General features: G+C 59.1%; 1 protein-coding gene across 9 annotated transcripts in view; it reads right to left on the reverse strand.

The window, feature by feature from the left end:
* BCR (BCR activator of RhoGEF and GTPase) overlaps positions 1-27788 on the reverse strand; it is a 101429-nt gene that overhangs the window by 22622 nt on the left and 51019 nt on the right. For 4 of the 9 annotated variants that reach the window (XM_061170199.1, XM_061170201.1, XM_061170195.1 and 1 more), the window contains exons 2-12: positions 25115-25198; positions 24677-24843; positions 19239-19343; positions 18715-18900; positions 13476-13583; positions 10559-10619; positions 9300-9352; positions 7129-7269; positions 2927-3048; positions 1739-1907; positions 457-576 (exon numbers count right to left, since the gene is read on the reverse strand). In XM_061170199.1, the coding sequence (XP_061026182.1) occupies positions 457-576; positions 1739-1907; positions 2927-3048; positions 7129-7269; positions 9300-9352; positions 10559-10619; positions 13476-13583; positions 18715-18900; positions 19239-19343; positions 24677-24843; positions 25115-25198 (1316 nt within the window). The remainder of the gene's footprint in view (positions 1-456; positions 577-1738; positions 1908-2926; positions 3049-7128; positions 7270-9299; positions 9353-10558; positions 10620-13475; positions 13584-18714; positions 18901-19238; positions 19344-24676; positions 24844-25114; positions 25199-27788) is intronic. The other 5 variants (XM_061170203.1, XM_061170198.1, XM_061170202.1 and 2 more) reach the window with 2 other exon arrangements.

Genomic DNA, 27788 nt, shown 5'->3' on the forward strand with positions numbered 1-27788 from the left:
GGCTGTGCTCACAGCACTGCTCGTCCCTCCCTGCACCCTCCGCCCCTCCTGCTGCGCCTGGGTCAGGGCGTGACGAATCAGAGTGTAGGGCCACTGGGGTCACCAGGTGGGACCTGCAGAGGGGAGGGCGGATGCCCACAAGCCGGGCCCATGACGCAGAGGCAAGGCTCCCGCAAAGCCCACCGGCTGCCCCCCACCGGCTGCCCCCTGACAAGTGCGTGATGCCCATGGAGGGAAAGGTCCCGGCTACAGAGGCAGCAGAAGCCACTCAGGAGAGCAGCTGTCTCTCTGGCCCAAGAGGTCCCGGACAGCATTCCTGCACCGAGGGCTGGGTCTGCACAAACCTGCAAGCCCCCCGCCCTATTGAGACTCCCTGGAGACCCCACCACCTCCCAGCCATGGGGGCTCCGGCCCAAAGCCCCAGAGAGCGGCCTGTGTGCCACGCTGGGCGCTCACCTTGCCGTTGCGGCTGTGCACGCGGAAGGCCATGCTGGGGGACATGAGCAAGAGCAGCGACTCCTGCTCCGAGAGCTTCTTCCTCAGCCTCTCGATGGCCTTGCTGCCCTTGTTCGCTCTCTGTGGGGAGAGGGCACGGTCACGTTTCCAGCTCTGGTCCAGCGCGGCCCGCTCCCGCTCTGCCTGCCCCACCACCCCTGATGTTCGGTCTGTGGAGGACGGGAGACCGTCTGGCGGCCCAGCGTGGACAGGGTCTCGGCCACAGCGTCCAGGCCCGGCATAGGCTGCCGGATGTGCTCAGCCCATCCTTCTTAAGGGATTAAGTTCTTCCTCTCACAAACCTCCCTTTTTTCACTTGCTCCAAACTTAGACAATGTGAAGGGGCCTGTCGTGACCCCAAAGGCCCCTCCCTGCTCCCGGATCTGCCACATTTCAGCATCAGGTCCCCCGGGAGTGACTGCGAGGGTCCTGATGGAGGATGACATGCACCCCCACGACCTGGCTGGGAAAATCCTCCCTGCCGCGTGTCGTGTTCCTCCCTCCTGAAGCCCTCTGTCCCCGGGGGAGGCTGTGCTGCCTGCCACTAGGCAGAGGGCACGGCTCGGATGGGTGAGTGGTGGCAGAGAGCTTGACAGCCCCGCGGATGCAGCCCTGGCTCCCCTCTGCCTCGGGACACTCTGCCATGGGGGCCACGGGTCCGTCGGGACGAATAAACAACCCAGAGTTCACGCCGGTCCTGGGGCTCCTGTGCTTTCCTCATCCTGCGGGGTTTGCAGTACAGAAGGCTGGGTAGGGTGAGGGCTGAGAAGGACCCCTGTCCTGCTGCACCCACCTCAGCTGGGTGTCCCTGAACATCAACCTTCTGGGGACCCACTTTGTCTTTGGCCACCATGAGGCACCCGCTCTGGCCTGGGCTGACCCTACAGGCGAGGGGTTCATCCTCACTGCTCCTCCAGAACACTGTTCTTCTCCAGAAACAACCAGGGGCCTGCTGGGTGCAGTCCAGAACCCCTGGAGGGGCCGTGTTTCCCCCGAGCCTGGGATTCGCTCCGGATCAGGGCAGTTATAAGAGGGACAGAGGGGCACCTCCCCCCACCCCATCCTGGACATCTCCATGCCTGATGGGAGGCCTGGCACTGAGAAGGCTCACTGGGGTCCCAGCAGGTCCCAGAGACCAGCAGTGGGGTCAGATGCCCTGCAGAACTCGCCCGCCTGCCAGCCTGAGGGGATGCTGCCCACTCGAGCTGCAGAGCCTGGCCTGGCACCACCCCCCCAGGCCCACCTTCTCTCTCTGGATGTCACTCTTGATCTGGGAGATCTTGATCTTCATGGCATCCAGCTCCTCATCCAGCACCAGGGGGATGTTGGGTGCGGCCTCCGAGTCGTCTACTGTCTGGAAGCTGAGATCCGTGAGCGGGATGTACCATTTGCAGTCGTATTGCTGCGTTTTGCTGGGTGGGGGGAGGGGCAGGTTAACAGGCTGACCACCTTCCTTTGCTTAAGTCACTACTTTCGACACTGGGGAACCCTAAGTTCATGGCCACGAAGTTTACCTGACCTTCAAACTCTGCTCATGGTCCCTGAGACAGGCTGGGATAAGGCCACAGGCAGACACTGGCGACCCAGCCTCGGTGACCCCTGGGGAGAGGCACTGTGTACGAGTGACCCAGGCCCCACGGGTCTGACAAGCCCTCATCCACCCTACTCTGTGCTGACGGTGGTGGCTCATAGGCTCCCTGACACGGGAGACCACCTAGGCCGCCAATGACAGTCAGGACCGGACTGCAGACACGTCCAGAGCTGTAGAGTTTGAGGGGCTGCAAATCTACCCGGTGTAATCCCTCCCTCGACAGATGGGCAAACCAAGGCTCTCTTCTGATTAAATCCACTCAGCGTGGTGATGGCAGAATGGGGTGAAGAGCCCAGTTCTGGTTCTTCCCAACGTGACCTTCTTTCCTCCATTCCAGCCACTGCCTCCCCCCTCCGGCCCCCCACTGCTGCAACCTGTGTGGTATGATCCCTGGGGGTTTGGGTGGGGTCTTCAGGCCAATGCTGAGAATCACTTAGAAGCCACCATGATCTCGGGAAGACAAAATGTAGGGATCACCTAGTGATGCCCTCCGAGGACAGGGGAGGGGCAGCCAGTGTCCATCCCCCACCTGCACCAGACCCTGCAGCCCCCTGACCTGTCTGGGTCACGACATGACAGCCCCCCAGTAGCACCTGAAGTCATAGTCAACAGCCTGGTCACCCACCCAGACCCTGAATGTCTCCAGATTCCTAATGATGAACTTTGACCTTGAGCCTGGCATCACGTCCAGTTGGAGACAGAATGTAGCTTAACAAGAGCAGCCTGGCAACAGGTTACGACCCCTCGAGGCTCACTGGAAAGAACACCAGGTCTCCTTCTATAGAAACCACCCCATACCCCGGGGACCCTCCTCTCAGCCGGGGCCGCACGGTCACTCACCCTCCGCTCTGCTTCTTGAGCTTGGTGCACAGGAGCAGGTCAGTGAAGAGGAAGACGTGCCGCAGCTTGCGGGCCCCCTCCACCAGCTCCACCATGAAGCTGTCCTTCAGCAGCTGCCGGTGCTGCAGGGGCGGGGGGGGTGCTGGTCAGGGCAGGGGCGGCCTGGGCCTCCACTCCCCCCACCTCCAACCCTCACACCCACTTCCCAGCGCTCCTTCCACCTCATCCGCCCGCAAACACACACGCCAAACGCCTTGCTCTTTGTTCATCAAAGTTCCCAAGCCCCAGACAGAGTCACCGCCACTGGCCTGGAGGCCGGAGGGAACATTGCAGCCAAGGTGACGGGAGAGCCCCTCTGAGCAGGGCGGCCCATACATCCCCAGGACAGGCCTGGAGACCCAGGCAAGAGGCCGGCCACGTGGAGAGGGGATGTTCTCGTACGGGGACCGTCAAGGCTCAGGTAACAAGAGCTTGGTGCTCGGCCTAGAGGGGACTGCCTGGTAAGGGGGGAGGAGACGGGCTGGGAGAACTCCGAGAGGGGGCAGTCACGCTAAGGGCTGGGCCTGGATCTGAGGGCATCAGGAGGCCGGGCAGGGGTCCCCCAGCTGGGACCCCACATTCTAGTCCTTCTGAGGTCAGTGCCCACTGATAGGCAGGGGCCCACATAGGGGTTTTATACCTCTGATGCCCACCCCTGACCCTGAGGCATCCTCAAAGGAGCAGGGAGACTACAGGCACCAGTCACCAGCAAGCCCTGTGCCTCTCTGCCCCTGGGGGCTTCATCTGAAAGACAAGGAATGGTCCATGGCTCCCAAGTTTCCAGGGCACATGGAGGTAAGTCGGTAATTCAGCTGACAAACAGTGCCCGCCACCTCATCCGGGCTGGCGCTGTGCTGTGCCGAGGACACAGAGACAGGATGAGAGGCTGCCCCACGCACACCCCGGGTGTGCTGTGCCAGCACGTGGCCTGTCATTGGATGTGACCCTCCTGCTGTGGGTGAGTCCTCGTGCCCACTTCGAAGATGAGAAGCCTGAGCCTCAGGGAGCTCCACCATCCACCCCAGGCAGCACAGGGAGCGAGCGGGGACGCTCAGGGGTCTGTGCCCAGGAGGAGAGAGACCAGGTGCTCATCGGGGACCCTGCCCACCTGGCCTCAGGGAAGGCCCCCCAGAAAGGGCAACTCCCCACCCCTCTCTGTGATGGCCTGGGAAGGGTCCGGAGGGTCAGGCACACACACCACAGGGGGCAAAGACCCACAGCGTCTCCCTACCCCTGTCACCCCCCCCAACACCCCCCCCCCAGCAGGTCTGGGGACCTGGCTCCACTGCCACCTGCCGCCTGAGGTTCTTATCAGGGAGCCTGTGCCTCCCTGAACTACCCCCATACTCTCAGCAGGAGCCCCCCAGAAGCAAATGCAGCCTGGGCCAGGCCCCCCAACACTCCCACATCACTGTCATGCGCAGCTCGGCTCACAGCAGCCGGCCAGGCCCTGGCACGGAGACTGGATGATTTACATGGGAGCCGCCAGTGCCAACCAGACCATAAGTGGGAGGGCAGGAGGGCTGCCCACGTGCCCAGGCCGTGACCCATCGTCACTGCCCTCCCCCGCCTGCTGTGGGCATAGGCAAGCCCCGCGTCCGCACCCATGGGAAGCACAGAAGCATGTGCACCTGGGGACACGGCCATGCAGCACTGGGGACCTGGGCAGCCTGACTGCGGGGTCTGTGCTGGGGGGCAGGTCCTGGGACACTGAGGTCCTCGAGGAATGCCCCCTTGGCAGGGACACGGCAGATGGTCTTCCAGCCCAGGAGGCAGGACCAAGGAACCTTCTGTGAAAGGGGCACTGCACTCCTTTCTCCACACAAAGGAGCTGAGCTTCTGGCCATTGCCAGCAGAGGGCCCCCGACGTCCAGCTCAGAGGTGGATTCGTCCCCTCTGCCGGCAGGTCAGAATGGTCCAGGGTCCCAGCCCTGATGGAGCCCCCTGCAGGCCCTTCCCCTCCTCCGCCGGGTCCTGCCGCTCACAGGTTCATCCAAAGTCCCACCCCAGCCACCAACTTCATCCTCCAGAGGCCACCAGTGTCACCCTGGCACTTGTGGCAGCCCGTACATCCACCCATCCGTGTTAGCAGACACGGGCTCAGACAGCAGCCCTGGGGGGCTCTGATGGGTGGACTCAGTTGCCAGGCCCCTCCCCATGTACCCCTGCCTGTGCAAATCCTCATTTTCCAGGAGAAGCCCCCCACCCCATGACGTCCTGGCCTGAGCCTTGCTCTGTGCTGCACCCCGTCTCCGAGGGCCACACGAGGTGCACAGCGCGGGGAGTGGACGGTGTGGCTGTCCTCTGAGCGCAGTAGGACTTTCTCACCACGAGCTTCCCCATCGTGGCAGATGTCTTCCCTCCCAAGGAGGCCCCAGGCCTCACTTCTGAACCCCAGCCCACCCTGGTGTCCTGCAGTGGCTCAAACAGAAAATGTGCAGCAGATGGGCAAGAAGGGTCTCCCAGCTCCAGGAAAGCAGGGCCCCCAACCACGATACTGGCAAATCCACAAGGGAGCCCGGACCCTGGCCCAGGGGTCAGGCCTCATTCTGTCTCTATCTGTAGACCCCAGCCCCCAGCTCTAGAGGACGTCCCAGGCAGGGGTGTGGGTGTGGATCTGCCTGCATCCTGGTCTAGCCGCCATCAATCTCCCTTACTGTGCTCCTGACGGAGAGCCCTGAATGAAGGCGTGTGCGACTCAGACTCCCGACCTTTCAGGGTCACCGGCCTTTCTCCCCCATTCGTGGCTGAGGCACCCAAGCGATTCCCCTCAAGGAGCAGACACCACAGGTCAACAGGACCAGATGCTGGTGGGGATGGGGTGGACGCAGGTAGAAGCCCTGCCCCCGTGAAGCACCGGCCCCTACACACTTCCCACTCAGGCGCCCCGGGACCCCGACCACGGGTCCACGGGGAAGGAGGCCTGGGATACAGATGCGGGCTCAAGGGCCTGGCTGACAACTGCCAGGCGACATCTGATTTTCCTCAATTCCTGAAGGCAGCTGCTTCCAATGATCCGAAGAGCAAGGAGGCACTTCTCCCCGGGGAACCTAAGTGCAGCGGGAGACACAGGCGCAGACTCAGCACCCACAGAAGGACTCGCACGGCTGCTTCCCAGGAGGGCGGTGCTCTTATAAAGGAACTGCCTGCGAGAGGGCATGGTGTCCCAGGAGGGGAGACCAAGCAGCATGAACCTGACAGGGACGGGAGTCTTGACGGAAGCAAATCCCGAGTCTGGTGAGACCGTGTGAACTGCTGACAAGGCAGGCCGAGCACTCAGGTACCACTTCCCACACAGGTGTGGAAGCACAGGGCTGAGAGCAGCCTGCCCGCCAGCCCCGCGTCCTGGCGGGTCAGCCTCGGCGCCGCCGAGCACCTGGCACACTAACGGGAAGTGGAGTGGCTCCGAGTGGCAGCTACAGTAAGGTTCGCTGCCAGCCCACGTGTTGCTGGGCCATACGGCTCCTGTCCCTGCACGAGACCCCAGAGGCCACGGGTCCGCAGCCCCACCCCGCCCCGCGGTGCCGCTTCCAACGAAAGATGCTCACACTAGACGCCGCCCCTGACTGGCACACCTCTGCCATCTTGCTGCAAGCTGCCTGGCACCGGGCTGGGCCCCTCCCGGGAAGGAGTGGAGGTGGCAGGGGTGGCGTCTGAGCCCCTCTGTTCCACACCCTCTCATCTACGATGTGCAGAGAGATGGAGACCGCGAGGGGCTGTCAGGGAGGGAGGGAGGAGGGGAAGGAGAGCCCTCCTGGCCGAAGAAGTCAACCACGTTCGTTCTCCAGCCGTTCTCCGGCCGCAAACACAAACCACACCCGCCTCCCCTTCATCACCTTTAAAGTCCTTAAACCCACTGTTAACTATACGTTAATGAAAGAACACTCAAGAGAAACCGAGTGGTCCCCAGGCACACAAATGCCATCCTCCTTCTCACCGGTCTCCTTAGCTGGGGACCCTGATCCGGCAGGGTGTGGGGTGCCCGGGACATAACCCCCCAAGTGAGGCCCGCACCCCTGAAACCACACCCCGATGCCCTGAACACCGGCCTGGGTTCACCCTGCCAGGGTCAAGGGCCCCCAAGTCCAGGCGTTTCTGTGTTGGGCTGAGCTGTGCAGATACAGTGGGCCCCACGCCCACCTCTGCTCGGCCGCCATGCTCACCTCTCCCTTCTTCACGGTCATGGACTGCCGGCGGGGCGTGATCTCCTCGTTAATGCTGGACAGGAAGTTCTGCGAGATGCGGAGGGCATCTTGCAGCAGCAGGTGGTCGGGGTGGCCAGAGGGGGTGTGTTTCAGCAAGTCCTGCATCGGACGAAGGATGGAGTCAGAGCAGCCCCGGCATCTCTGCCGTGAGAGCCGCAGACGCGCTGGGTGTGACCTGGGGCCGCTTCTCACCATGGCCTGGGCCACGCGGCAGCACTCGTGCGAGCACTGTGCCGGGAGCAGGCCCCTAACAGCGCCCCACAAGCCTATGCTGTTTGCACATTGCAGAGAGGGGCTCCACGCTACAGGTCTGGGGCAGGTTTCTCTACCCGGGCCCTGGCGACATGCAGGGCTGGTTTTGGTGGGGGCTGTCCGGGCACTGGAGGATGCTGGCACCATCCCTGGCCTCTGCCCACTCGATGGCAGTGGAGCCCCCTCATGTGTGGTTGTGACAAGCAAAAGTGCCCCTTGACATTGTCACAGGTGCCCTGGGGCAAAACCGATCCTGATCCGCCGGTCCGTGTGAGGTCAGGAGAAAGCCCCTGACCTTCCCGGCTCCTCCTCTTTTAGATCAGAGCCTGAGAATCCTTCTCTACTGCGAATGCACGTAATTTGTGCTCAAAGTCTACGGCTTCCTGGTTCAGAGAAACAAAACCCTCTTAGCTCCCAAATCCTACAGCAAAGAGAACCTGGGGAGATGAAATAAGCTCAGGGGAGGCTCTGGTGTTGGGGATCCCAGGCCCCCCCGCCAACCGCTCCTGGTGGCTCTGGCTTCCCCCTGCCAGACCTGGGCTCATCGTGGTGAGGGGACCAAATAAAGGGTCTCCAGGACTCTGATGGGCCACCGGCCAGAGCCTCCCAAACCGTAAATCTCAGCTTATCTCCCTCCATCCAGGAACTCTTAGTCGGAGGATGGTAAGAAGTTATGAAACGTGCAATGGATGGAAAACCACGCAGCTTAAAAATGAACAAGGCAGAGCTGTTTGAGCCAAAGTGGGACAACTGCCACAATATAACATTAAGGGGTAAAAAGCCACACGTGGAATGGTATGCACAGCACCACACCGTCTGAGTGATTTAGAAAGATGCCACGTGTGTCGGCATAAAGATCCTTGTGGTGGTGGCTCCTTTGTGGGGAGGAAGCAAGACAGGAAACGGACACTTCAAACACTTCTGTGACTTGGTTGTACATTTATTTTAAAATGCGCATGTTGAGCTTCCCTGGTGGCGCAGTGGTTAAGAATCCGCCTGCCAATGCAGGGGACACAGGTTCGAGCTCTAGTCCGGGAAGATACTGCATGTCGCGGAGCAACTAAGCCCGTGTGCCACAACTACTGAGCCTGCGCTCTAGAGTCCACAAGCCACAACTACTGAACCCACGTGCCACAACTACTGAAGTCCACGCACCTAGAGCCCGTGCTCCGCAACAAGAGAAGCCACCACAATGAGAAGCCCGTGCACCGCAACGAAGAGTAGCCCCCGCTCGCCGCAACTAGAGAGAGCCCGCGCGACAACGAAGACCCAACGTAGCCAAAATAAATAAATAAATTTATTTTTTTTAAAAAAAGCGCATGTAAGACTTGCCCTAAATACAGACGAATAAGGTCACCTGGCAGTAGGACTGGGGGCTTCTTTTTCCCTGCTTTTGTTTCTCAGTATTAAGACGACCACTTAATAATGTGCAAGTGACTCCCCACTGCCTTTAGGAGCAGCCCCGCCAGGTGGGCCTCCCTGCACACCCTCTCTGCACACGCTCTCCCGGCTGGAGAATGTGGTCTGACCACAGCCCCGGGATGCACCTGCCATTGGTGCCCCAACCTGTACTATGTGTCCCCGCCCCCTCCCCCGGGAAGCTTCTCCACCCGCAAGCCTCTGCCCATGTGGGACGGGATGCTCCCTACCTGTACCCACTCTGATGAGGCATCTGGAACACCTGGAGAGCCTGCTGCGTTCCCCCCCTCCCACCCCCAGGAGCCCAGGGATGGCAGAGGTGCCTCACTTCTGCATCCTCAGTACAGCTGTGTGGCAGAAAAGGGGGCAGGCGGGCAAAATTGACAGACATCAGCGTCAGCCCCAGGACAGAAGCCAAGAACCCCAGGGCGAGGAGGCCCTGGGCCCGAGGGACTCACATGCAGGACCAGCGTGCTCCTCGTGACCCGGTCCACAGGCTTGTAGAGCAGGGCTGTGGAGAGACGAAGGGTGAGAGAAGGCGGACCGCCCGCCTGCCCACCCACCCTCACTGCAAGGGTGGAGGTGGGGGCTGCCCCAGCCTCCACATACCCTGGGAACCCCACATCCCCTCCGCTCAGTGACAAGGTTGAACCCGATGCCTTGGAAGGTCGGGAACATGGCTGTAAGCCTTCAGTCTGTGACATCAGTGCCAGGTCCAGGGCTGATCAGAACCCGAACCTGCGTGGCTGACTCAGCAGCAAGCATTCAAAGGCCTCCGTGTTGACGGCCCTCCAGCCTGGGGTCAGGGAGCTGGCCAGCACTCTGGGGAGGAAGCGCCAGCGCAGATCCCAGGCCGGGGGGTGCGGACCAGCACGCTACTCTCCATGTGGATCCAAGCCTGATGCTGAGATGTGGCTCTTGGTTTTATAAGCGTTTTTGGACCCCTGGACGCCAGCCGCATGGAGCCCCAACCGGCCAGGGCCATCCCCGCTTCTCCATGGTGGTCACAGCCCATCACAGGCACAGGCGCTTCATGTGTTCTCACATGTAGGGTGCAGCTCCGCCCGTAACCCCCACGACTAGTGCAGGGCATGCATTGTTATCCCCATTTTACAGAAATGGGGGAAACCGGCTCAGAAGGCGGTGTAGCTGTGGCCCCGGCCCACGTCTGCTGTTCTCTGTGAGCGTAACTCCTCCCAAGACCCTAACAGCCAGAAACGAGAAGTACCTTGTTGTTCCCGAGCTCACTCTGCCCAGAGGGATGAGGGAAAACACAGGCCCGGGAGCCCGACTACTTGGCCCTGACCCCTGCCCAGCCACTCTGAATCTGCGTTCTACACGGTCCTTTCCACTCTAAACCTGTTTTATCATCTGAAACAAGGGAAGACAAGAGCCTCCTGCAGGGCCGTTGGGACAACACGATGACACTGTAAATGCCCGGCAGTGCCTGCTTTGTGGGTGTCCGATAACTCCCACCTCTTCCTGGTTCCCTGCCCCACCCCCCACCCCCCATTGGTGGCAACAGGTCCTGACCACGTCCCTCTGCACCCACCACGGCCAGCGCTGCTCCCTCCCCATCCCCCCACCCCCCACTACTGGAAATCTGGAGCAGCAGAGGGGCCAGAGTATGACCCAGCTGGGGGCCCTGGCTGCTCCTGTCTGCTGGCAGCGGCCGCCACCACAGGGGCATGCAGGGGCCTCGGCATGGAGAACTCACTTTCCAGAGAGTTCTTGGTCGTTTGGTCCTTGGCATCCTTGTTGCTTCTGGCTCTCAGGTTCTGCAAAGAGAAAAGCACGTTTTCCACAGGGCAGATGAAGCAGCTCTGATGTGGCAGCGAGTTCACGGTCAGGAACCTTCAGCAGAACTCTCACCCTCCTCTCACCGCTGAGAAGCCCAGATGTGGCAAACCTCAGGGCTGTGTCTGGGCCACAGGCTGCAGAACGGGGCAAACTGAGCACACGCTCGCCCTGGATGACGCTGCTGACATTAGGATCAGAAATTCTCTATTCTAAGGGGCTGTCCTATGCACCCTGGGATGTTGAATAGCATCCTATGGGTGCAGCAGCACCCTCTCCTCCTGCTGTGACAATCTAAAACGTCCCCCGGCATTGCTAAGTGTCTCCAGGGGACAAAATCAGCGCTGGTTGAGAACCTCTGACACAGAGGATCCTGCAAAGCAAGGCAACTGGCAACGCCCACGCTGGGTGCACGGATCAGCTTTCTTGGAGCAGTTAAACAACGTGCAGGGGCTGGTGGGTCAGAAAGAAGAGCACTCAGCTTCGGGGAGGCCAGGGCAGGCCGCTGGCACGCACTCTGCCTCCACCCCAGCCTCCCCTCTCCTGACTTTGCAAACGTCCTTGCCCAGGAAGTAAGCAGAGCTTTTTAGTGGGTGGGTCATTTTTCAACACAACCGTGTCAAAGGCACTGCTGATTTGGTCCACGGTACCAAGAGAAATGTGGATAAAAGGTCCCTGTGTGCCTGAAATAGCCTCTGGAAAGAAGCTGTGGTTAATCCCAGTATGAGACTTCTGAGCAAACAAAAAACAGCACAGGAATGGGAAGGGGCCTGGAGATGGCCCTCCCAACCTCTCAGGCTGTGGGAAACCTCTTGGGACTAGAAAACATAGTGTATTTTAAACTCACGGGGGCCAAACTCACAATGCACCTTGGTGCCTCTCCTGAGAATTTAGCTCCCCTCAATGACTCCTCCATCCGTCTGCCTCAGCAGCTCCCAGAGGGTGGGCGGGGGGGTGAGGGGGCGTGAGAGCTCAAATCTGCAAAAATTAGGTGCCGCTCACATGAGCCAGGGCAGCAGCCCACGCGCCAAGGGCCCCTGGAAGGTGTGATGAACGTGGGCACCTTGAGCATTTCGGGGCTCTGGGAGGCCTGCCTTAAGAAAACTTACAAGTTTGGTTTAACCCCACATTTCCCAAACTGACTAGACTCTGGAAGCCCTTTTCACATGATTCCTGTTACCTACTTATTATCTGGGGAGCTCGAGCTCGCAGAACCCATCTCAGGCAACTCCAGTCTGACTGGACACTGCAGCACAGCCATTTCTCAGGCCAGTCCTGGGAGACATGAAGGACCACTGCTCCACCCTGCCTGTCCTTGGAGATGGACATCCAGTCTCCACGGCTGAGCTCTGACCCCCCAGAATGCAACTCCCCACACCTCTAAATGGCCTGCTTCTTCTGTGTCCTTTTGGTTCATTTCACTGTCTGTGTGGCTCTAATTTCTCTGGGTCTTTTTTGAAACATGGATGGAAAACCAAAGTGGATACCACCTGATGGTAAAAGTTTCACAGAACTGGCATTTGGCTGCGCCGAACCCCGTCCTGCTGCCTGGGCCTGGGCCTTGGCTCAGATTCCCACCTGTGCCTGGTTGGTGGGACCACGTGACTCCTGGGTGGTGTCCCACCATCGTTTCCTCCCTCCTCTGTAGACACCTGTCCTGGTGGACGTGAACTTGGCTCCATTTAACCACAGCCTGCTCTTAAAAGATTATGACTCTAATTTGTCAAAGTCACCTGGGACTCGGCGCCAGCATTCCAGCTGTTAGGGGTATGGGGGCTGCTAGTTTAATGAGCTAAAGAGAGGAACAGACCCAATGCTGCAGGCAAACCAGGGCAGCTTCAGAGGGAAGTGCGGAGCCAGCCTGCAGCCCTGGGTGCATGTAGCCCGTTACCAGCGGCACCAGGTGGGGAGCAGGGCACCCATGGGCTCTGGGGAACGGTGTGGCACGTTATCACCATGGGAGACGCCGGTGCCGGGACCCACAGGCCCCAGCCCCCGTGATAAATTATAAAACAGCACAAATCCCCTGGAACAAAGCCCAGGTGTGACAGTCGGGGTACGATCGTATCCCAGCAAGAGACCCTCCCCTGCCTATTTCTAGTTTCCGTTTCTCTTCCTAAAGCTGGGGTTTCACTTGGAGGTCTTCCCACCCAGAATCCTTGTTTGGCGGGAAAGGCAGGTCAGGGCTCTGAGGACTACAGGCCTAGGAAGAAGAAGGTATCACCCAACTGCCACGGGCAGAAGCAGGATGGAGCGGGGCAGGGAGGACCTGGCATGGCCACCAGCCCCCGATGGCCGCCTGTCTTCTGCATCCGGGGGGCTCTTCCGAGGCCCCTCGTGCTAACACTCCAGGGCTTGAGGTTTCAGAGCCCCCGGGCCGGTGCGGTGCACAGCCTGCAGCTTCCTCCCACGCGGGTCGACAGAACGCACACCAGCCCCATCCCCCGGGCCGGCTGCAGACCCCAGAGGAGCAGAGCATGACATCTCCCCACCTGCTCTCCATCCGCAAGGTGCAAAGTCGGCCTCAGGACTCAAGTGTCGAGACCTCTGTTAATGAGGCAGAACTATGGACACCCCGAACTGCACACAGACAGTGCAAGTCTGTCCGGGGTACCCCAGAGCTGGGCCCTGCCCTCTGGGGAGGCAGGGTGCTCCTCGGGCTGCTCCATCTGTCTGCTCATGACAACCCACAGGCATCTGGAAACACAGCTGAGGTTCACAACCAGACCTTAGTTTGCTGTGCCTTGTTCTCCCGGGTCACGGTGTGCCAACGACCAGCCCACAGCCCACCCTCAGGAGGTGGAGGGGCGCACCTGTCTGAACAGCGTCACGCGTACCTCAGAGATTTCTGCAAACTGAGCGTTGGCCTGACAGCACTTCTCAGCCGTTTCCATGGCAACTCCGTAGTTGTCCACAAAGGCCCGGTACACACCCAGCTGGCTGGCCTGCAGGGAGGAAGGAAGAGAGTGTGGGACAAGTGTAGGGCAGGTGTGGGACAGGTGCGGGACAGGCGGTCTCCATCCCTCTGGGTAACGGGCTTCTGTGCACAGCTCTGGAGGAAGCCCAGGTGCGGCAGACAGTGCAGGGCTGCAGGAAACTCAGCTCCTCCACGCTGTCACTGCCTCCCACCTGCTTCCCCTCCCCACGCGCTAAGCACGCTTTCTTCTTGCGAAGCAACACGTTGAGAAGTGACTCACAGCCCCGGGCGGGTAGCAGTTCTCTTCGTCCTCCCACCCCACTCATTTAAATGGGGCCACCAGCAGCAGCTGAAGTTCCAGGATATCAGTGAACGTGGATGAGCGTCTCCAGCAGGTGGGATGGAGCGGCCCCTTCTCATCCTGGCTGCGGGAGACCTCAGTGGACCCATCCCTGGCCTGAGGGGCCACTGCTCTGCTCCTACCTGATCTCTTCAGACACGCAAGAAACACTCAGTTGAGCTGCCCTTGGAGAAGAGGGGCTCGCGCTGCCCAGACATGAGCCCAGCCCAGACCTGGTGACGGGGCCCAGGTGTCATGCTACACACCTGGCAGGTGGGAGACCTCTGCTGCCGGGTGCAAGGCGAGAGGTGTTTGTTTGTCCTGTTCTCAACCAAAGGCATTAATAGAGTGTCTCCTCACTCAGCCTCCTGCTCCAACACTCAGTTGAGTAAAGACTTCCATGGTTGGGGGGAGGTGTCCTGTGTGCAGCCACCACCATCGCTGGGCCCCAGGTCACCTCCAGAGGCAGCAGGGAAACCCCGGCCTGGGGTGTAAGGGCAGACGCCGTGACCTGCTGGCCAGGCCTCCCACTGCAGCCAACCAGGAGCGGGAGGCCTGAGGCTTTTGCTGATCCTGGTGTTTGGTCTGCATCGAACCTAAATTTTATTTCTACGTGCATTTGCATTTATATTGAATTTTATGTTTCTTCAGATGGCAATCCCAGACGCCCTTGGCACTGTCTGGTCTTCTGGACTCGCTCCTTGAAGGGGCTGCGTGCGCGCCTGGGGGCGCAAGAGAAAAAGCAGCAGCTGGAGAAGGCCCTGCCCGGCCCCGCTGATTACCTGGACGAGTCGCTGCATTCCAGGTGCCAGGTTCCCTGCCATCCGGTTGGACCCAGAGCCCTGCCTTCTCCCCCTCACCCTCACTCACTGAGCATCTCCCACAAAAACAAAGGCCCTGCTTGAGGCACTGTCACCTCGAATCATTCAGACACAGCACAGCCGGCTAGCAGGAGACACACGATGAATAAGTAAAGCAACAAGTAATATGGCAGATGGCTGAAGGCAGAGCAGGCGAGGAGAACAGCGGGGCTGCTTTAGATACTGTGGTCAGGGCGGTCTCTCTAAAGAGGCAACAGCTCAGCCAAGTCCTGAGGGGATATCACTGTTGAACTGTGTCCCCTCAAAATGCATATGTTGAAGCCCTAACCCTGAGCACCTCAGAATGTGACTGTATTTGGAGATGGACCTAAAGAGGTGATCGGGCAAAAATGAAGCCATTCAAGTGGGCCCTGATCCAATCTGACTAGGGGCGTTATGAGAAGAAAAGATTAGGACACAGACACAGAGGGCGACCACGTGAGGACACAGAGATGACGGCCTCTACAGGCCGAGGAGAGAGGTCTCGGGAGAAACCAGCCCTGCTCACACCTGGATCTCAGACTTCCAGCCTTCAGAAATGGGAGATAGATCTCTGTTGTTTGAGCCACCCGGACTGTAGCAGCCTTAGTAAACTAACACAGGGTCTTTGGGAGGAGAACCCCTTTCATTACCTCTCCTGCCCCCTCTTCCAGGAGCTCACATCTTCCAAGTGGTTTTTGAGAAGTTCCAAGCAATTCATGCATTAATCAGAACCCGAGCTGCACCAATAAACCAATGGAGATCACATGCCCTCCGATGTGAGGCACCGACAGGACACAGCATCACTGCAGTGGTTTTTTTTTTTCTTCCTGCCAGAAGCGCAGAACCTGAATCTATTCCTGAAGAAACATCAGACCCAAACTAGAATGCACCCTTCAGAAAAATGTCAAGGTTGTGGAAGACCAGCAGAGGTTGAGAAACTGGTACAGATGGAAAGAAACTAAGGAGACCTGACAACCACGTACATCTCGTGACCTGGACTGCATCCCGACTCAGAAGGAAAATGGCTACAAAGAACATGATGGCTAACTTGGGAGAGATCTGTAGAAGCATCGCATATTAAATAATAGTATCACTCAACTGTGAACCGTCCTCCGATGGAGGACTGTCCTGTGGGTTGTGGAAGAGCATGTCCTTAGCAAATACACGATGAAGTATTTAGGGGTAAAAGGGCAGAGGGATCTGCATTTTATTCTCAAACTATTCAGCATGTGTGCATGTGTGTGTGTGTGGGGGGGGGGTGTATACAAAGGAGAGAGAAAGAGATAAAGATTAAACAAATGTGGCAAAATGTTACAATCAGTGCAAAATGTTACAATTGGTATATCCGGCGCACACCCAGTTCTTTGTGCTATTCTTGCAACAATTCAGGAAGTTTGAAATGATTAGAAACAAAAAACCGGAGCTGATAAAAATTCAGCCAGAAACAAAGCCCCCGGATGGGTAGCAATAACCCAAGCCCCACAGGAAGGGGAGTCAAGGCGCCGTCAGGACAGGGCTTCCTAGCTACCAGGTGTGGCTCATGAGTTCCCGCGTGGCAGAGGTACCAGGGCTGGGGCATCACAGGCGCCTCGGGTCCTAAGACTCTCCTAGCTGGGGAGCCTGACCCCGCTGTGCTGATCTGAAAGGGACGGGGACGGTGTCTGTCTGTCCTTGGGGAGACCCAGCGCCCGGCCCCGGCGGCACACACGTGAACATGCAGCACGTGGTTCCTGGGGCTCCTCTCCCCACGGCGGCCCCACCTCTCTCCCCACGTCTTTGCGCTGCAACATCTGATACGTGAAGGTAGTTCAAGGACACCAGGGAAACCAGAGGAAACTTTCCAAATTCTGGTGTTCATCAGACTATTAAATTTTTTTTCAGTTTCCGAGTGACTTCAGAGTGTTATTTGGGGAAGAGTGTGGTTGCAGTTTCTGCCCACAACACAATTCTTCAAAGATGTGGGCTTCAACGATGGGGAGCACCTGCGTCAAAACACAGCCTTCCGCTCTCTGGCCACGGGAAAGGGGTCCCGGGCGGGAGAATCTGCAGCCCGGGGCGGTGGCCAACAGGAAAGCCACACCCGGGCGGAACGCCAGAGCCCAGTATGAGCCAAGACAGGCCGGCGGTGGGCCAGCTGGGCGTCTGGGCGGCCCAGGAGGGCTGGGGGCTGGCATTCTTTCACCGCATGCTCTGGGCACTTAGAGAGGGCCTGGTGACCTTGGCCACCCCACCCCCAGAGGACCGGCTTCCCTCGGGAGGGAGAACACTCCAGGGAAAGAGCACAGGAGGCCCGGGCAACCCTTTAATCAGGATTAGGGGTCCTCAGAGGTGGAATCCCGGTCACCCAGGCCTACCCAGCACCCGCCTTCGAGGGCGTCCCAGGATGGGGGCTCACAGTGCTGGGAGGTGGCCTCTTTGCTGCCCCTAATATAGAGACATGCCCCACCAGCCTCCACCTAAAGAGACTGGCTCCCCCTTTAGACCCACAGAGGTGGGGGGCTCCTCACACATGAACCTCACACCTTGGAAGACAAACATCGATCCGGCAGCTCCATCTGAGAGTTTTCTCCATCATCCTCAGGTCCCTCAACCACCCCTTCTGCTGGGACAAGTTCTACATTACCCATGTCTCAGTTCAGTGTTCACCCGAGCCTGGTCCCTTCCGGGGGTGGCCTGGCCAGTGCCAAGGGGTCCACCAAACCGCTTCATCTGATTACTAGATTTTCCCAATCCCGTTGACTTTTTAAAAGCTGAATCCTTGGCTCCTCGTGGGCCCCGAGGTCAGCAAATGGCCAGAGAAGGTCCCTGACCTGCCCCCACGGCCGCCTCTCCCTCCCTCTAACCAGGGACCCAGAGCTACGTCTGCCGAATGGACTCCCAGCCAGTTTTTGGCCCACTGAGCCCTGGCAGAAACCCTTGTTCTGTCATCCAGCACCACCCACCCTCCAGTATTATGCCCCTGAAGGCAGGGCAAAGCACTCTTCCTGGAGGCAGACAGACCAGGGGTACCGTCTGGGCAGGTGACCTCCTGCCCCTCGGCCTCCTCACTTGCACGGGGTAGAGACGGGACCTGCCTGGTGGGGCTGCCTCAGCTCAGGTGAGACAGGGCACCCGCAGGCCCCCTTGAGCCCCCTGATCAGAGCTGAACCCACTACCCGGGGACCAGATGGCCTCATGGTCCCTCGGTTCACAGCCCGGCATGGCCGTCCCCAGGTACAAACCAGCCCTCCTGCCTTCCTCCAGCCTGTCCACAGGACGCGTCCTGATTCCTGCAAGGCTCCAGGGAGCTGCTGTCACAGTCGCTAGCATTAAATGTGCCTCCAGGTCCCCAAAATGGCTGCGGCGGGAGCTGGGGCCACACGGAAGGCCTGTTCTCACCACTTCCTCAGCCAGGGACCCCCTGGGGACCCAAGGGCTCCTCTCGTATGACCCTGACTTTTATTGACCAACCTTCCCTCCCCAAACTACTTTTTTAAAAAAAATTCTTGATTAATTCAAGAGCCTTTAATTCATAGAACTGCAAAAATGAAATAAAGTACAACAAACCCCCGCTGTCCCCACCTGTGCTTGCCCCTCCAGGCTCTGCCTGCCCCAGTCCCCCTGCCCAGAGTCTGAGTCCTGTTCCCAGGGCAGCGGCTTCTTTGTGGTCCACAGGGGACCAGTCTGGAGACTGGGAACTTTGAGTAAAACTGAGCGGACCCGGAAAGGACCAGAGATGGCATTGGGGCCAGCAGAGGGAGGGAAGCCTTGCTTTCACGCGGGGTCCAGCAGTGGTGCTGTGGCGGTGCCCCCTCCCCGCAGCCCCCCTTCGGCATCCCAGGCAGTAAGATGTGTCCCGGACTCTCCCTCCCCATCGTGCCCTCAGCAGCCTCGCCCGCAGGTGGCACCAGGCTCAGGGAGAGGCCTGGCCCCCGCCCATCACCCCGTCACCCTGTCACCCCCAGGAGGCTGCCGGGTCCCTGCTCCGGGTCACTCACCAGCTTCTGGAATAGGTCGCCCACGCGCTGCTGGTGGCTCCACTGCTGCAGGCGGGGGAGGAGCCCATCGTAGAACTCCTTGTGGATCTCATAGAGCTCAGGCACTTTGAAGAAGATGGTCTCGATCTGCTGGCTCGTCAGCACCGGCTGAGAGGTGGTGGCAGCAGCCTTCAAAGGTTTCATGGGCTGAAAGAGGGCACAGGTGACTGGTGGGGCAGCACAGGTGTCAGGTCTCGCCACTTGTCAAGTGCACTGTGGTCACATGACATACATGCTTTTATTTTTAAAATTCCATTAACAATAAAAATTTAAAGCCAGCTTGGTTTGGTACCCGAGTCTTTCACTGGCATCCACTGCCCCTTGGGGAGGCCCAACCTCCACAGAGGTGGCATGTCCTGCCTGCCCACAGGTGTGTCGAGGATCCTGGGAGGGTGGGCTGCTCCCAGGCTGACCTGGGACCTGGGACGCATGAGCAGAGCTCGCCAGGGCCCATCCTGCCCGCTCAGCCCCTGCACCCTCCTCACCAGCAGCAGCGCCTCCAGGTGGCTCAGGTAAGTCTCCTCGCTAGCCAGGATTCCAGACAGGACCCATTTCCTCATCTCCGAGCCCTTTTCCAAGTCCAGCTCACTCTGCAGGAGAAAGAGACAAAAATCAGACCCGGGGGAGGGTGCTTGAGGCGGCCCCTCTCAGAGAGGAAGCTGGCTTGTCAACCTGAGGACAAGCTTCCCAAGAAGGTTCCAGGTGGGATTAAATTAGGAAGGCACGGGAGTCCCGGCATGTCAGCTCGACTGTGGTCGCTGCAAATTCTGGATGGTCATCCAGCTAAGCCGAAGGCCACCCTTGGTCTTGACACCAGGAAACGGGCAGTTTGGAGCTGAGCAGGGTGGGCAAGGCCTCTCTCCACACCTTCTACCCGTGACCGAGGAGTGGCTGTCCTGGAAGAGGCTGAGCCCAGGGGGCGTCGGGCCCCCCACACGGCCACCCCGACTCCTTCCACAGCTCCCCTCTCCTCTCCTGGTACCTGCCTCGCCGACCTCTGTGCGACTGCCACCTGACCCTTGGACCAACCAGGCCCAGGCAGCACCGCCTCCCTCCCAGCCACAGTGGTGGGGCTGGGGGCTGTGGCCACCTGCCCAAGGGAAACCCCATCCCCTGGGTTCAGGGCCTTTGTCCCTTGAACCTGCTCTTCTGAGCCTGCTTTCCAGACTCTGGACCCGCATACATGTGGGCTACGGCAAGGTCCCCCCTCCCTACTACTAAACGCCCCTCCTGTATGTGGGGTGATGCTCTGCTGCCTTTGCCTCAGAAGCACAGAGCTGACGCACCCCTGGATGCAGATGCAGGGGGTAGGGTCCAAGAGGCTGGAAGACCACATTCCATCCCTACTTGTGATGGTGTTATGGGGGCGATGTGTCCCTGGTGCCCGAGAATGTTACTGTGTTCAGAGAAAGGGTCTTTAGAGAAGTAATCAAGTTAAAATGAGGTCATTAGGGTGGGCCCTAGTCCAAAATGACTGGTATCCTTCTAAGAAGAGACTAGGCGATCAAAAGGTACAAACTTCCAGTTATAAAATAAATAAGCCCTGGGGATGTAATGAACAGCATGGTGACTATAGTTAATGATACTGTATCGTATACGTGAAAGTTGCTGAAAGAATAGATCTTAAGAGTTCTCATCACAAGAAAAAAATTTGTAATCGTGTGGTGATGGATGTTGACTTATGGTTAGCAATCATTTTACAATATATACATATATTGAATCGTTATGTTGTACACCTACAACGAATATGTTATATGTCAATGCCTCAATATAAAAAAGAACAAGAGAAGGAGATTAGGACACAGACACACAGAGCGGGAAGACACAGGGAGAAGACGGGCATCTCTAAGCCAAGGAGAGAGGCCCCGGGAAAAACCAACCCTGCTGACTTCCAGCCTCCAGAACTGGGATAAATCAACCTCTGTTGTTTAAGTCACACGGTCTGTGGTACTTTATTACAGATGCCCAGGAAACTAAAACAGATGATGATTCCAAAGGCAATGAAAGTGCTGTTTTCATTGACTTCCTGGCCACACCCCTCACTTGCTCCTGGACCACCACCAAGGCAAGCCGGTGTCAGGTTGGCCGTGCCCATGGCCTGTGCTCCACCAGGCTGAGGCTGCCCTCCCTCTGCCCGGCCTGTGCTGACCGGCCTCACTGTAGTCCGAGGGAGGCGCCAGACAGCTGGGGCCCTGTGTCCAGAGAAGGGGACGTAACAGCCCTGCGCTTTCCGTCATTGGTTTCCCAGCCTGTGGGTGAATGGGAGACACCTGTGTGTGCACACATGGGGGACAGCCATCAGATTTTTGGCTTAGAGCCACTCCGGGGAAAGGACACCCACATCCCACACCACAGCCCCCGTCCAGGCCATGCTGGGCAGTGGCTCCAAGGATGGGAGCCTCTGGGGCACAGCGCCCGGAACACACAGGTGCTCCACGAAGACTCACAGAATAAACCAACCAATGAGAGGATCCAGAACCGCTGGCTGGGCCCTGGCTTGGCCGCATCTTTACGAAGCTCCAAGGGCCCCTCCAGGGAACCCCTGTCCGTGAGACAAGCAGGTCCTGGGGTCTAGGACCATCCATGCAGCCTGCCCTGGGCCCCCAGTGCCACCACCATCAGCACAGATGTGCAGGGTGGAGGGATCCCATCATCTCCTCTCACCTCAGACCACAGAGGCCACGTCGCGAGCGGAGGCGCCTCGGGGAAGCAAGCTCCCAGCGGACCCTGCACGGACCCTGCACGTGCCTCCCAGCGGGTCCAGGGTGAAGGCTCGTGCGCCCGGGAACAACCCCACTACTGTGAGCACGGTCAGTGGGGCTGCTCCCACCGCCGCGGCCTGGAGAGCCGGGCGGAAAAGGCACGTAGGCAGGACAGCGCCCCGTCCAGCTCTCCGTTCCAAAGGGCGCAGCCAGCTCAAGGGAACGTCTGGGCGGGGGCGAGGGCACCTCTCCTCAGACTACAACCTTCTTCTGAGCCTCAAACGGGCCAGTGGCAGCAGACAAGGACGGCTCGGCTCGGCTTGGACACTGGCCCACCCCACCCGGAGGAGAGAGGGTGGAGGGGAAGTGCAGAAGAGAGAGCAAAGGCCAGGGCGGGGACCAGCGATGTTTACGACCCCACCTCGGCACGTGCCAGCGCTGGGAAGGGCGCGTGAATGCACCCAGTCCAGACGGGAGACCGCAGGAGGAAGCTGGAGGAAAAGGGCGAGTGGAAGAAGGAAGGAAGGAGGCCTCCTCTCACTGCTGCCCGGGAGGGGAGAGGGCAAAGCAACACAACCCTGAGGCTAAAAGAACAAATAAAAAATAAAAAATGAACTGGGTTTGGCGAAACAAGGTAGGGAAGCTGAGGGAGGGACCCAGGGAACAGAACTGCCACCCGCCAGCCAGCTGCCAGGCCCACCCCCACCCTGGGGCCTGGGGTGGTTGGGGAGCAGAACCTGGGCCGTGAGGGCTGGGCTGCTCCTGGCTGGGATGTGGTGGTCAGCACAGCTGCAGAACAAAGGACACCGCCTCCCCACAGGATGGCAGCCAGGGGTGATGCCCAGACCCTCATCCTTATCCTGACACTCGCTGGCTGGCATTGCATAGTCATGGGTCCAGGGGAAACACAGACAAGACTGGCAGGCACCTCTGAGAACGACCAGGGATGGAGAATGTCGCTGGGACAGCCTCGGTCACCAGGATCTACCCTACATGGCCACCTGCATCCTTTCCACAGTGCCCCAGGCAAGGGGGGGGCCTGGCCTCTGCTGACCCCTTACCCACCCCTGGGGACGGGTATGCATGGAGCTGACCTGCACCCCAGGAGGCCACCAAGCCCCCAAGTTGCCATGGAGTCCCCAGGAAGGTCCTCCTGACAGCTCACCGCTCAAAGGGCCCAAGCTCGGCAGCCGGGGATGAGCCCCACCCAGGAAGGTAGGGACAGAGAGGGATGAGCAGGGACCCCTCCCCTGGCTGATGGGGATGAGGCAGCTGTGACCTCAAGACCACCATGCTTTCTGTGGGTGCTAGAAAGTGACAGCTGCATCGTCTTCAAACCCATAATCAAAGATGAAAGAAGGAAGTCTCACTGCAGAGCTGACGGGGGACCCAGAAAGTCAGGGCTGTGCCTGTCTCCAGGGGAGTGAAGGGTGCCCACCCTGGGGCTCCAAGCACCTAACCACGGGGCTTCTGGAACAAAACAGTGCAGCCCTCCTCTGATCAGGTCCCCATCTCACCCAGGTGCTTCCTGACACCTCTCTGGGCCAGGTGGCCTGCTGGGGACTGGAGCCCCCAGGCCTGGCAAGCAGGTGCAGCCTCTTGCCTTGTGTGTAACGTGAGAAATGCCTGTGGGCTCCGCGAGGCAGGAGGGGGTGAGCACCTGGATCTGGACAGGCTCCACAGCAGATAAGCCCCTCAACTGGGGGCTAAAAGGTGGGGGCAGAACCCCAAGTCAGTGTGGCAGGGGTCTGAGGGCAGGAGCCCAGGGAGAGGTAGGTGGGCATCCAGCCGCACAGGGCCTGGGGCACAGGGAGGGCAGAGCAGCCTCCTCAAGGGGCCTGAAGTACAGCAAGGTCGTGCGGGGGGAAGACAGCCCTCAGGGACCATAGATGGACAGGGACGACTGTCCAAGTTCAGGGCTCAGCCGTAAGGATGCTTGTCTGTACCAAGTGACACCCACAACGCAGGAAGAAAGGGGATGCATCAAAAAAAGGCAAGGCAGTTGAGGGAAAGACTGTCAGCTGAGGGGTGGGGAAGGCTTCAGATCTGGTAGCTGTGTGGCCTCAAGCAAGTCACTTTGCCTCTCTGAACCTCAGTCTCCTCGTCTGTAAAATGGTGAAACTGGCTGTTTGGTAAGAAGCTGCACGAGGGAGGTATGCATTACACATGGGTTCCCCTCCCACCCCCGTTTCAGGATGAGAAGCCTGCCCAGCACGGCGGTCTTCAGAAATCACAAAAGCAAAAGAAAGAAGTAGTTCTGCAGCTTAGGCGCCAGCCCAGCGGAGAGGCCACTGCAGTGAAAAGATATGCTTCCAGCCACAGGGAAAAGCAGAGTCCTCTCACTCTTTCTCTCTCTCTTTTTTTTTTTGCTTCGCTATGCAGCATGCAGGATCTTAGTTTCCCGACCAGGGATCAAACCTGTGCCCCCTGCAGTGGAAGCACAGAGTCTTAACCACTGGACCACCAGGGAAGTCCCTCTCTCTCATTTTTAAACTCAGAGTGGAGATTACCCAGAAACAAGCTAAGCAGAAGGGGGAAGGTGTCTGTCCTCAGGGACAGTGGGACCAGAAAGACAGAGGTGCCCCAAGGACAGCACCCTCTCAGCCCAAAAGGAAAGATCCCGACAGGTCAAAGGGGTGCCCGGCTGGGCCCTAATGCACCTCAGAAGTGCCCGCCTGAGCCATGGGACCGCTGGGAGCGTGAGGACACTGAGCCAGGCTGGGCTGGCACACCAGCTCCGCCACCACCCCAGCCGTGTGCCCACGAGAGAGGCACCTGCAGGATGTGCCAGCTTGCACTCGCCATGGACCTCGGGGCCACAGTTCTCCATCTGTAGAGTGGAGGTGACGGCGGGATCATTAATGACAATGAGACCTCAGGAGAAAGACCCTGGAAAGTGGATGAGTCATCTCAGCATCTCCTCTGGCAAAAGGGGGCCAGTGCTCTGGGTGCGGACACCACCCTGCTCGGCACCCTGCTGGGGCCACCACCCCAGTTTCCGCTGCTTTAGACGGCAGCCGAGTTCTGGGCCTCAGCACGGGTTGCCTGCCTCGTCCATGACCCGCCAACAGAGCCCCACAATCCCCCAGCTCATGCTTCCAGCAGGTGGTCCCCATGCACCAGATGGGGGAATAAGGGCTTTAGTAACTGACTGCCGACTGTTGGCTGCCCCATGACCCACTTGCTACTGCTGGCACCCGCCCTCCCACCCCGGGACTCACCACTTTGGTGGACTCCGGTGCGTCCTGGCTGCCCCTGCCCTTGCTGCCGAGGTGGGGCGAGGAGGAGGGTGAGTCATCCATGTAGGGCAGCCCGTCCTGGTGCCGGCGCTGCTCCTCGGCCCGGTCCGTGGCACAGCTGTACCCCGGCGGCGTCCCGAATGGTGCATCTACGTTGCAGAGAAGCAGCCTGTGTTAGAGCCAGGAGAGGGGCTCCATGCCCCACCGGTCACCTACAGGCGTGGAACAGGGGCCTCAGGTAGGCTGACCTCACCTTCACAACTGACTGGCCAAAGACGGCAGCGCGAGGAGGGGACGAAGCAGCAGCCCCCTCGTCAGGCGACACGAGGCTGGGCTTTCGATAGCTGTGGGGCAGCGGGAGGGGGCCCTGAAAGGTGGACCCCAAATGCCAGTGTCTTGCTGTCAGGGACATCCTTTTACCTTGTCTGTGGGATCCGACCTGATCCTGCTGACCTAGGTGCAGGGCCAGGAAACAGGATGCAGGCCTCTCCCAGCTGAGTGTCCCTGTGAGCAGAGAGAGTGGCCTATGCTACAGCAGGCTCCCTATTTGGGGGTACCTAGTTATAGAGCTAACACCTTCCTACAGGCACCTGACGGCAGTCAGCCCCATCCCAGGCCAAACCACAAAGCCCACACGTGCTTCCAAGCCCTTGGCCCTTTGGTAGCTCTGTTCCCAGAACTGTTCTAATTCAGGGGACCCCCTCACTGGGACATCAACTTACAATGGCCCAGCCTGTTCCAAATCTCACATGAGGGCCACTTCTCGACTCCTTCCAAAGGGCACCCGGGATTTCCAAGAGGTCATCCCAACTGGGTTAAGTCACGTCACTGTGACTCACCTGCAAGCAGCCCAAGGCTACAGCACAGGTGGCCTCCGGGGAGGTCAGTCACCAGTTTACAACAACTGCCACCACCAAACACTGCCCAGGCCAGGTGGGCACAGGGCCCAGCACAGGGCCACTCTCCGGCTTCCAGAGCCTGAAACGGGGCTGTTCTCACTTCCTCCCACGTGGGCAGCCGGGAGGAGCCACGGCTGGACTGGCCAGGTGCTCACTGCAGGCTAAGACCGGCCACCGAGCTGCGGGCGCCCACATGGCCAAAGTCCCAGCTCCCTCCCACGCATCTGCCTCACCCCATTCCTCCACCTCCGGTCCCAGCTGGTCACACGCCTTCTAACAGGTGTCCTTAGCCCTGGCTACAGGGCAGCGTCACCTGGGGAGCTTTGAAAACATAACATGGGCGGGCCCAACACAGACCGAGTCAGACACCTGGGGTGGCCTGGGACCTGGTGGCTGTAAAAGATTCCCATGGGACTCCAGCAGACAGCCAGGGCAGAGATCCTGCACTACCCCCACCCGGCCTGGCACTGTGCTGGTTGCCATGCCGATCCACCCGTGTCCCTGGTGTCTGCACTCAGGTGCCAGCCGCAAAGGCCAGGCTGGGTTCTGCCTGTGTGTGTGTCCACAGGAGGGTCCCAGCAGAGGCTAGTTCTGGGGTGAGTGTAGCAGGAGGACCCCAAGAGCTGCACAGAGGCACCCTGGTACCTCTTAATCCCATGGACCCTTAATCCACGGACCATCATAGGGGCTTTAGTTACCAAGATCATTGTGTTGGGTTATCACCCACAGACCCCCTGGACTTTGGGTTTTGTATTGTCCTTGCAGGACAGTCCAAGGCCATGGTCAAGTTCTGCCTCCTCCTCCTGAGAATTTGCAAAGGCACTTAACTAGCTTTCACTCAGCATCCCCAAGGACAGCTGGGGAGGGGTCAACTGTATTAAAAAACACAAAACCCTGTTAATGCAGAATCCTAATTCTGTACCCCACCCTCCAAACAGGTCTGACTCCAGCTTCCACTTCCTTCTGGGAATCACAGGTTTGTTTGCTTGTTTAAATAAAATAAACACGAGGCCTTCTTTTTCTAAATTACAGCAACCCCTACTCGAAACTTGCCAACCACGGGAGCTGCTTCCCACAGCAGCTGGGCACGGGCGGAAGGCTTCAGCTGTCAGGGCCTCACTCCCCGTGAACCTGAATGGTCCCCCTGGGCCACGGGGCTCTCTGCTCTGGCCCTGCAACCTGGGACTCATCCTCCAGGTGGGGCAGGTGGGCAGCTCTAAGCCGTGGTGGGAATGTCTCAGAAGCGAGAGGCTCTGGTCTTGTCCAGTGGGCTGCACACCTGAGATGGTGCGGTTCACTTAAGCCGTCCATGTCTCAGTTTTGCTGACTTAAAATTGGGCCCGTGAACTCGACAATGGATAGAGGTCCCCTCGGCTCTAAAACATCACTGTCACTCTTTAGGGCGGCCGGCCGTGCCCTCCCCACCTCCTTCAACAGGTCCCATCCTCTGCCCCCAACTCCTCCTCTGGGCCCGGCTTTTCCATTAGCTCAGAATTACCAGCATCCACATATCCTAAGAACCTTTGAACTGTTTTTTAAAAATAACAATCTTAAAAAGTCAACATATTCTTCATCGCCTGGAAGAACACTGAGCACGCCACCTGATTTCCAGGCCCGTGACTGCGCTGAGCTCACGACCAAGGTCAAGTCAACACTGAGTCTCCAGTAAGAACTTCAGGGTCAGGCTCAGGGCCCCAAGGCTCACCCCAAGAACTGCAAGAATTCATGTTTGTGAAACCACGTGCTGGTTCCATGATATCCGGGCTAAAACCTGGTGCAAAACCAAGTCATCCCCCCCACCCCGTGAGGGTCTGCTGGCCCGTGTCCAGGGGGACCAGCGGCTCCGACGTGGATGCTTCACACCCACCAGGTGAGACTGAGGGGCCAGGTTTGCAGCCAGATGCCATGGGGTAGTGAGGAGGCTCCCTGGCAACTAAAAACCCAGCTGTCTTCCCTCTGCACACACCTCCCCAAACCAACGTCTGAGGAACTGATGCTTTTAAGCCTGAGTTCTGGATGGCACCCCTCCTGCATCCCACCTGAGGGCTCAGCCCACTGTCCAGCTCATCTGGACTCAGCACCCCTCATTTCACTGACCCCCCAAGACTGCTCCGATGCCAAGTGTGACGGGTGGGAAGAAAGCCCTCAGTTGCCTCCTCCCGCTTCTAACCAGCACACAGGGACCTGCCTTCCTC

The sequence above is a fragment of the Eubalaena glacialis genome, chromosome 15 (assembly GCF_028564815.1).
Source record: "Eubalaena glacialis isolate mEubGla1 chromosome 15, mEubGla1.1.hap2.+ XY, whole genome shotgun sequence".
Lineage (NCBI taxonomy): Eukaryota > Metazoa > Chordata > Mammalia > Artiodactyla > Balaenidae > Eubalaena > Eubalaena glacialis.